At 36.4% G+C, this 11,064-nt stretch overlaps 1 protein-coding gene across 1 annotated transcript; it reads right to left on the bottom strand.

The window, feature by feature from the left end:
- Nucleotides 1–3,989: 3,989 nt before the first annotated feature.
- LOC121786605 (protein DOG1-like 1) lies at nt 3,990–4,882 on the bottom strand. The gene has a single exon (XM_042185243.1). The coding sequence runs from the start codon at nt 4,832–4,834 to the stop codon at nt 4,106–4,108; it is 729 nt and encodes a 242-aa protein (XP_042041177.1). The 5' UTR covers nt 4,835–4,882; the 3' UTR covers nt 3,990–4,105.
- Nucleotides 4,883–11,064: the final 6,182 nt, after the last annotated feature.

The following is an 11,064-nucleotide window of genomic DNA, read 5'->3' as shown; positions in this document are numbered from 1 at the left end:
CGAACCCTAATGGGCTGTCGGCCTCTTTTCAGAGTGGGGTCACTAATCGCATGCAACAGCCCGAGCCGCGGTCTGCGTGGGACCTGCCACCGGCGTCGAGGCCAACTCCAGCGTGGGATGTTTGGGGCTCTCGCTTCGGCGATAAGACCAGCCATGGGGTTAGGTCAGCTTGGGACCCCCCGGGACATCGGCACCCGGCGTCATTGCCGATCGCAGACAAATCGTGCAACCCGCCGCGGCCAGAGCCCGATCCTCCCTACAGCCGCGTGAACGCGCATCAATTGGAGGTAGCCATGCCCTACATCCCACCGTTCTCGACGGCGCCAGTCGCTACGCCGTCTCTGCCAGCGACCGCTCCATTCTTCAATCTGCATGAATGATTTCGCCCAAACCCTAATGGGGCGTCGACCTCAATGCGTTCACGCGACGCTCAGCGCCTAGTCCAGCCGGAGACACATTTGACGTGGGATCTGCCCCCCACATCGCGTGGACCCGCAGCTTGGGATCTGCCCCCTCCGGCGCGCGCACACACCTCTTGGGACCTGCCTCCCACGTCGCGCGCACCCCCGGCATGGGATGCTTGGGGTAATCGTTTCAGCGATCACCACGCACACGGAGGATGGTCGTCGTATGACTCGCCGGGACAACCTCATCGCAAGGATTCCCGACATATGAGCAGCCATCCCCAACTGGATGGCCCCCGCAGCCGTCATACTACCAACCGTCTCCCCACAACAGCCACTATCAACCCAACGGCTACGGACCGCCGACCACGTATGAGCATGAACCATACCACCAGCCGCATTCGGGGGCGCCCAGCACCCACCCTATTCGGGTTGGGAGTCTTATGTGCAGCGGTTTCTGCTCCAAGTCACTCAGGTGGGGGAAGAAAACATGAGGGAGAATATGGATTCAAATGGACAACAGGATGTCAACGCCATTGATGACGTGCAAAAGCTGAAGATAAAACAGCTTCGAGAGGCGACTGCCAAAGGAGAAATTTCTGCTTGTGGCACTGAGAACGAGCTTCTAGACGTGGTACGTGACAATGATATAGTGAAAGAGGAAGCCAATGGGGAGAAAATTGTCCCAACTGTGAAGAAAGATTCTGTTGTTATGAACTACAGTGAGTCAAGAAGTGAACCACCAACTCAAACAGGAACAACACCTGACGAATCGAAGGAGGAACCTCGTATTGTCAATTTTATCTCACTTATTTGCACTATAAGGCAGCCTCTAGGTGAAGGTCTTGAACGTTGGCGTGGATTTTACCATAGCGTTCATCCTACTCAGACGGGTCTATCACACATCGATATGTCACCCACGGCAGGCATCGAGCCTCACTCGGTGAACGTTAATGGGAATAATGAAGGAAGTCGTTCAATTATTCGGTGGGCATTTGATCCGGGGGGAGTTATCTAGCCAAAGTTGTTGTTTCGGACTCTCTTCATTGTGTCGGGGTTCCCACCTTGAGGACAAGGTGGATTTTAACCGCGGGGGAGTTGATACGAGTATATATTCGGAAATATCTCTATTATTATATTATCATATCTTTTCCATATCATTGTTATCTTGTTCACCAAGTTAGGTTATTCATAGGAGTATTATAAATAGGACTATTGTTATTCTCATTATTCATTCAATGAAATACATAATTTCCTTTATTTACGTCTTCTTTATTGTTCTTTATCGTTCTTTTTGCACAAACCCTAATCGGAGCAGATCTCGGGGAAAGCTCGAGACGTCCATCGTTATTTCTCTCCGTCGATCCCTCGTCGGCGTCGATATCGTGTTGAGGGAGAATTCCCTTAACAGTGATCGACTAAAAGTTATGTATAATTTTCAAGATTAATCTATCATCTACAAAAGTACGAGAATATTTGTGTATACTATGAGTGAAATTAGAGTTATAATAAAATTAAAGACTCGTTCTATATATACGGGATTATAATCCAAAATTCCAAATAGGTGACATTAATTCCATTCCTATCGACCACACACAGAGTACAATTATAAATCCAGATGCGCTTCTGCTCTAAGTTTATGACATGTACATTATATGTTATGCGAATTATTAATTTAATTCATACATTTATTATACTACTGTTAATCTCATTTAATATGGTTATTTTATTCAATAAAAACACAAGATTTGATACGAAGTTGTTTGTATTATATATGCTGTAAAAAAAGATTGTTGTATACGTATATAATGAAAAAGTTATAAAATGAACATCATTGAGATAAATTTAAAAGAATGGACAAATCTTATAGCAGGCTGGGTAAGGCGAACTTTGCTTCCGTGCCGGAAAATTCTGATGCTAATCTTGTGTATTTTCAAATTTTATTCCTACAATTTATTGCGTTTCACTAATCTCACGTATACTATAATTTATGATAGCATTTAATATATTGTTATTAACCAACAACATATATATCAATGCTATCATAACATTGGATGACATTAGAATTTTATTGGAGCACATAGAGGTGAACTAAATGGCGAGATTTATGATACAAACAAAATGATTTTAAAATTAGATTCATTTCTTATTGATTAAGTTTTGTGACGGCGTATTTTCGGAAAATATCATACTTTTGTTTTTACTCGTGTCATATTTTGTACTGTATAAATACGCACGATCCCACTCTGACTATTAGCTGAAAACAAAATAAAAGTAATGTTTTTCAAACAGCTCAAGTGTACTTTTTCCAATACTTATTTTGGCAACAGGGTGTTTAAAATTGATGACATTTGCAGTTTTGTATTTTTCCCAGCACAAATAAAATATATATTCCTGAATCTTTAATTCACATTGGACCAAACATAGGAGCTGTTCTTTTACTTCAATTCTCTGAAAGAGTTCTAACTGGCAACTAAGCTTAGCCAGCAAGTAGTGTAGTATACTCCCCTATATTTATCATTTAAAAAGTCATTTTACTTGACACCAATTTAAAAAGATTATTCAAAAATTATTTAATTTTATGAAAAAAAATAAATAAAATGTAGGATTTATTTTTTAATAAGTTTTATAATAAATTAGGAGTGTAAAAAGTTATTGCAATATAAATTCTGTATACCAAAAATTAAAAAAATAAATACTTTTTAAATTATAGACAAATTAAAATGGTAAAATAATCTTTTAACTGATGGGCGTATAACATAATTTTTAGAATTGTTCTATGAACTCGAATTTTCGGAAAATATGATACGATATGACAGTTGAAAAATATAATATGAACAAAACAACATAGTAGTACTCCATTACTTAAAAAGTCGGTCAAACTTATGACCCAATTGATGATTTAAAAATTTGGGAGAGTGACCAGAATTTAACCATTAAATTTAGGATACAATAAGTTATTCACAAAACTTCAGAGATTTATCTGAATTTAACCTAAGTTTTTCACAAATTACGCGTATTACATTATCGGATAACACATCCGGCTTGTTTTCTTTAGATTAAATTCTTTTGAGTTTTAATTCTAAGTACTCCAATTAAAAAAAGAAGATAGCAAAAGTAATATACATTAAAAAGAAGTAGACGAAATATACATAACATAATACAAGCGGAAAATCAGAAAAAATAAATAATTACTACCTCTGCTCCGCGTTAACTCCGTCCCGCGGTAACTGTCACATTTACTTTTCTACACTCGTTTTATAAAAATAATAATAAATAGTTAAAGTCGAGAAATAGTAAAATAAAAGAGAGAATAAGGCAGAGAATAGTCTTCTTTACATTATTGTCTCCTACTTTACTATTTCTACACTGTAACTATTTATTACTCCCTCCGTCCCCAAATAAGAGTCGCTAATTTCCATTTTAGGTCGTCCCCCATTAAGATTCACTCTTCATTTTTACCATAAATGGTAGTAGGCTCCACATTCCACTAACTCACTCTACTCACATTTTATTATAAAACCAATATAAAAATGTGGGTCCCACATTTCACTAACTTTTTCAACCAACTTTTCTCTACATTTCTTAAAACTCGTGCCCGGTCAAAGAGCGACTCCTATTAAGGGACGGAGGGAGTATCATTTTTATAAAATGTGGACAGAAAATCAAATGTGACAGTGAAGGTGGGATGGAGGGAATAATTAATTAGTCCTACCATGATCAAGGTCTCTCTTCTTCCCCCATTCCCTCATGCAGAGGCGCAGCTTCTTCCCCGCCGCCAGAAACTCCACCGCCTGCCTCGGCGTCAGCACCCTCACAATCTCCTTCACCGTCCTCACCCTCAGCAGATCCGCCTCCTCCATCACTCCCGCCATCTCCCTCCCGTGCCTATCCAGCGCCCCCTCCACATCCTTACAATCCCCCTCCCCGGCCACCGCCATCGCCGCAATCGGATTGTCCAACAAATCCTCCTGCAGCGTCGCCAGCCTCGTCGACAGGCCCCGCTCCTCGCGGATCGTCCGCTGGTGGAGCCCGTCGACGGCCACCAGCTGGCGCGGCGAGAGCTGCCCCAGGCTGCTCTCGCCACTGGTGAGGAGGGACTCGAGGTCGAGGTCGAGGCCGCAGAGGGCGTAAATGAGGCGGAAGTAGGAGGAGGGCCGGCAGCCGCCGATCCAGAGGACGGACCGCTCGAGGGAGGAGCACCACGTGGGGGCGTAGTAGGGCGACACGTCGGCCAGGGCCATGACGTGGCGCTGCCGCCTGTGCTCCTCGAAGTGGCGGATGATTTTCTCCACGAGCCGGCTCAGCTCGACGTCGTCGCTCGCGCCGTACGCTGCGGCTTGGGTGAGCTCGGTGAGCTCGGACTCTTGGAGGTGCATCCACTCTTGGTAGTGGCAGCTCTCCTTGCTTTGGTCGCTTGCTGCAGCCATTTTTTTTCTTGTTTTTCTCTCTTTCTCGAGATAATATAGATGTGGAGTTGGTGGAGTTGGGCTGGATATATATAGAGTTTGTTACTCCCTCCGTCTAATAAATTTTGTTAAACTTTGATCGGGCACGGATTTTAAATATGTACTCCCTCCGTCCAATTAAAAATGACCCATTTTCTTTTTTAGTTTGTATCAATCGAGATGATCCATTACCAAAAAATGGCAATATCTTTATCTGTCCACTTAACACACAAAATAAAATTACATAAAATCGCGTGCCACCCATGGAAGATAACAAAATAAAATTTCATAGAATCACATGCCGCCCAAGGAAGGTGTTATCTTCCTTGGGACGGAGGAAGTAACAGAAAGTGAGTTGAAAAAGTTAGTGGAATGCATGTCCTATGCAGGTTCTACTCTTATATGGAGTATTAGTTTCATAATAAAATATAAGTGGAAATTGGTTCGTGCAATATGGAGTTCACTGCCAAAAATAGTGCTCCTATGTTCCCAATAATTGTCTACATTGATTTCGGCATGGGCTTAAGAAATGTAAAGAAAAATGGGTGGAAAAAATTAGTGGAATATGAGCCCACTTTTATATATTAGTTTTAAAATAAAATGTGAGTGAAAGAAGTTAATGGAATGTGGGGCCTACTTACGATTTATGGTAAAGAGTGAAAGTTGACAATTAATAAGGGGCAGACGAAAATGGTAAAAGTGGACAATTAATGAGGGACGGAAAGAGTAAAGAGTGAAATGTGACAAATTTGTGGGATGGACAGAAAAGGAAAAATGTGACGAACTTTATGGGATAGAGGGATTACTTATATATAGTGTGTTACCATAGTTGACTCTGCATTAATTTCCGTTTTAAACTAAGTTTATTAGTTTGCAACTAAGTTTATAGAGTAGAGTCGCTACTTTGTTACTCCCTTCGTCCGATAAATTTTGTCACTCATTGATCTTGCACGGATTTTAGATATGGGAGTAACAAAGGCGAGTGGAATGCATGTCTTACTTTTATATATTAGTTTCATAATAAAATATGAGTGAGAATGAGTTCGTGCAATATATGGTTCACTACCAAAAATAGTAAAAAGTGAAATGTGACAAATTTGGTGGGACAGGCGGAAATAGAAAAATATGACAAACTTTATGGAGCGGAGGGAGTACTGATAAATAGTGTGTTACCATATTCGACTCTGCATTAATTTTGATATTATCCATTTTAAACTAAGTTTATGAGTTTGCAACTTAACAAAGCTTTCTTCAGTTAAATTGAGTTATTCTAAGCCTAACTCGAACATGGGTCGTTCTTGTCCAGAGTACCCATGGGTCATTCTGAGCACAACTCTTACTGAGGCCATTCTTGGATTTTATTTCCATTTATTAGGATCGTCGATTGTATATTAATTGGCTTTAGATCAATCCCGCATAGATTTATTTTTAGATCACTTTAAAAATACTTCAAACTACTTGCTCCGTATATTAGTTTTAATTTTCCTTTATTCTACAAAGTAGGATGAATTTGCTTTATTATATGTCTCATTTTGACTACATATAAATATAAATTTGCTTTCTCTTAGTTGCTTATTATGTGTCTCACTTTAATTTAATACTGATTCTATGAAATGTGGAAGTAAAATTAACAAAATAAAGTAAGACTAAATAATTGGGAGTATAAATGTGTGGGGTTAAAAGGGAAGGCGGTTTTGATGGTTTATGTTAGTTTGTTAATGTATATTTGGTGGTGTGAATTGAACTGCGGAAGAAGACAAAGTTTTCAATCAAATTACTTTTGCACACTTTCCTATAGTTTTGTTTTTATATAATAAATTTGGTTGTTGTGACTGAAAAACTCATAACTGTAGCTATTGGATAATAGTGCATATTTGGATTAATCTTCAAGTTTGTATATCAATATAGATATTATATTTGGAAAATCAAGTATCATATAATAACAGACTAAATGAGACATATAATAGAGTAAGTTTGTATATCAATATGGATATTATATTTGGATAATAGTGTATCATATATATGGATTTAAAATTTTGATTATCTTAAAAATAGGTTAAATATCTCGGATTTGAATTTATCATATCTAATTTTTTATTCATTTGTCAATAAAATTGGAAAAGACGACTACGACTATGTTGTGTGATACTTTTATATATGGTGTGATTAGTAAATTGGACAAAATAGATAGTGAAAAATAAAATTTAGCTGTTAACTTCATTCTAGTAAAATATAGGCGATTTTTTGTGTGAGAAGATAAAAAGGCCCTTAATTTATCTATCAATTTCATCACAATTATTATACTGTCAGTGTCATTAAAAAGGTATTATCGTCATGTTTTAAGAAATTAAATGAATTAGTTTTTGGTTAAGTCCTATAATTAAGGTGGTAAATCACCCACGTTATCTCACGTAGTATATCTTTGTACACATGTGTCATCTCTCATTCACTCTATTTTTATTACTAGGTATATATGGAATATTCAATTAAAGATTATCGTTTCTCTTTCATAAAAAAATCTCAAAAAATTAAATTTTACATAACTCTTAATTTAAATTATTTTGATATGATTTTATTGTCTAAATATTCAATGAATATTGTATTGAGTTTCATTAATCCAATTTTGTACGAAAGATATATACTACTAATAATAGTATATGTCAATGTTGCGTCTACTCTATTCCTTCCTCGCATTCGCAACATGCAATATGTACATTCCTATTCATCATATTTTAAATTATATTTCAATTTATACACGTGATAAATATAAGATATACCTAGAATATAATAGTATTAAAAAAGTTACTCTGTGTATAAAAGGTGGGAATCATTAAAGTGTGTGAAACTGGTATCGATTTGTTTGGATATATGAAGCAGCAGTGATGGCAGATTCTACAAGTTCAATGCATCTTACAAACAATTTGTTTTAAAATTTAATCGATCTTACGATGTTGTCGGCGTAAATAATTATATCACTCTGTTATTTCCTAGGCTAGTGTTTCCTTGTTGGTTTTTGGCCATTTATATACTCGTTCCATTATAGCTAAAGTTATTTTACAAATGATAGCAAACAATCCATCACGACTGCATTTTATTAAAGATAGTAGAGCTCGATAAATCATAATCAGGGATGGAATAAAAGAGAAAGGATAGAAACGGGAATAATACATAGTAATCATATAATTTAGGCATATCCAAAAAAAATATTGCTTGAATAGAATAGCCCAATCATAAAGACTCAAGCTAGAAATTCATACAAAACAACTTATCAAACATTAGAGCCTTCAAGGAAATAATAAATTAACTTGCTTCAAAGCACAACGGAAACAACTGAACGTGATTCTATTTATGAAGACATGAACCTCCAAGAGTACTTCATAAATATAACAGTAAGCCAATTCGGATTAGCACCACCCACTCCATCACAGCTCAACCTACACATTTAGAAATACATGCATGACTGAGTATAAATGTATTCAATGAACACATTGCCAAAAAAATAATTATACATTTGAAAATATTGTCAAGCCATCATCCCAGTATTACTTAGGGGTTTTTCTTAAAAGGGCCGAACTTACTACACTCTACTATGTGTTACTTATAAGTTCATCTGATCAAACTAAGTCCATTCTGTAATTTGCCATATCTGAACATTTTGTGCAGGGAAAGTGGTCACTTTCCACGGTCACTCGACCGACCAACCCTTTTGATAACACACAGTCCACGTGTACACTAGTTTCAGTAGGGACTCTCCCCTAGCTGGGACCCGATTTCGATTAATAATGTTTGGCATAACACATTCGATATAACCAAAACAGATAGACATCATACATAAAATAAATCTTTTGTGGCAAGACAACATCACTGCATAGATAAATACCATCTCGAAAATATTTCATATTTTATCCACATATGTATGTAGGATAGAAAAGTTCACCTCGTCCGCTTCCAAACTTCGTAAAACTATATTAACCTTCTTGGAGTTAAATTCCTTGCGATGACCTTTCCAAATAAAAGAAAGTCATAATCTATTTAGCTTCAAAAAATAAGTAAAAGCAGATGATATATGGATCATATCCTTTCATTCTTTCAAGTGTGATCCCTTTAGCATTAATTAAATTGAGAAATCTGATTCTTGGAAATTAATTATCCAAGATATTAATTGACCAAATAAATATGAGGATTTATTTGATCAAAATATCCAAGCTCACTTACTTAAATTATTTCAAGAATATTTTTAAAAAAACAATTGATTTAATTTATACTCCATCCGTCTCGGAATAGGAGTCATATTTGGTTCTAGCACGAGTTTTCAGAAATGCAAAGAAAAGTGAGTTGAATAAGTTAGTGGAATATGAGTCTCACTTATATAAATTAGCTTTATAACAAAATGTAAGTGGAGTAAGTTGGTGGAATGTGAGACCTAATTACCATTTATGGTAAAAGTGAAATAAGACTCTTATTGTGGGAGACCAAAATGGCAAAACATGACTCTTGTTGTGAGACATATGAAGTATTACATAATAATTAATTAAACTTAAATCCAAAAATTAATTAAATAGAGTTTAAGAAATAATTTAAAGAGTCCACAAATAATTAAATTAAAAGTGGCTCTAGCAAAAATCTTGGCCCAACATAACTATATGAAGATTTGGGCTCATTCTTTGACTATTTTGGCCCAAGTTATAATAATATGAGCCCAAAAGAGAGCTTTAAACACAAATCCACCAAATTGTTATTTATTTTTTATTTTTCAAAACTTATACTCCCTCCATTTGTCATTAGGAGCCCCGATGTACTATTTAGTCTGTTTACTATTAGAAGTTCCGGTTCACTTTTACTATAAATGGTAGGAACACATCACTTTTCACTAATTCATTCCACTCACATTCTATTATAAATATGCACATAGACCCCGCCATCTTTTCTTTCTCCACAACTCACGTCTCATTCTATAGAAGTTCAATTTAATTTCATAGTCCCTGTGTCTTAAGGAAGATGATTTCTTCCTTTGGTGGTAACAAAATTTATGTAGTTATATTTTGTATATAAATAGAGAGAATAAAATAAGAAAGAATGAATAAAATAGATATAAAAGTGTTTCTATTTTTGCTAATGAGTCATCTTGGTTAGACAAATAAAAATAAAACTGAATCAATTTCGATGGGATGGAGAGTATTTTTTTAAAAAAATTATAAATATTACCGTCCCTTTTATTTATAATAAATTTTTTCTAGACTTTTACCCATATATTAATAAAAAAATTATACCCATACAAACCTTGCTTAATGACAATTTATCTTGAATAAAATAATTATTTTGATAAGGAAAGTTTTAAACATTAATAATGATACCAGAACAATTTCTAAATGAGGAAAGTTTTAAACATTAATAATTTGGACCTTACAATCCACTGGCATTACTTGATGCTAAGCATTTGTACATGTTTTTTCCCTTCGATTCTACACATTCTTATCCAAGTTAAGACTCATTTGTTGTTGTTTTCAATGTAGAAGAGGTGAAACGAGACATGAAATGAAGCTCGGATTGAGAACAAGGTCATTGAAAAAAGTTGTGCAAAATAATCAATTTGACACCAGTCTGCGTCGCGAGTCCTGAATGTGCTCAAAATCTCTCACCCGACCGGGTGATATGTGTGCCTAATATTGGCACCTGGCCGGGTAACACGTCCAAAGCGCGGAAAAGGCAACAAGCTCCAAAATTGTTTTAGTGCCCAATAATCCACCTGGCCTGGTAGGAAGACGCAGTAACCGTCAGATTCAGTTTTTAAATTGTTTGGATGCAGTTTTTGGGACTACGGAGACATTATAGGACGAAAAGTTAGAGGGGAAAAGGTAGAAAGAGAGGAGGAAGAAGAGAAGGAAGAAATTCCGGCCAACATTCCGACGAACCATATCCGAATCTCCATTCTATTTAACGAGAACATGTTTCCTATGGTTTTCATTGTGATTTTTACCATGTCGATGCACTATTTTTTAGCACTACAACTACTTGCAAGTATACAAGGTAGAAATAGTATAGCTAAAGGTTAGTACTGATATATCGAACACAGTGAATATAATTGCAACTGGCTATCATGTACTAAGCGTCAAATACTATCTAGAGAAACAAGAGTTTTGGTTTGATTAAGCAAAAGCAAATGAAATAAAGCAAATAAACAACTAAATGCAAATAAATCACAAAGAAAGATA

This window comes from Salvia splendens, chromosome 22 (genome assembly GCF_004379255.2).
Source record: "Salvia splendens isolate huo1 chromosome 22, SspV2, whole genome shotgun sequence".
NCBI lineage: Eukaryota > Viridiplantae > Streptophyta > Magnoliopsida > Lamiales > Lamiaceae > Salvia > Salvia splendens.
This window is presented reverse-complemented; position numbering and strand designations above follow the sequence as displayed.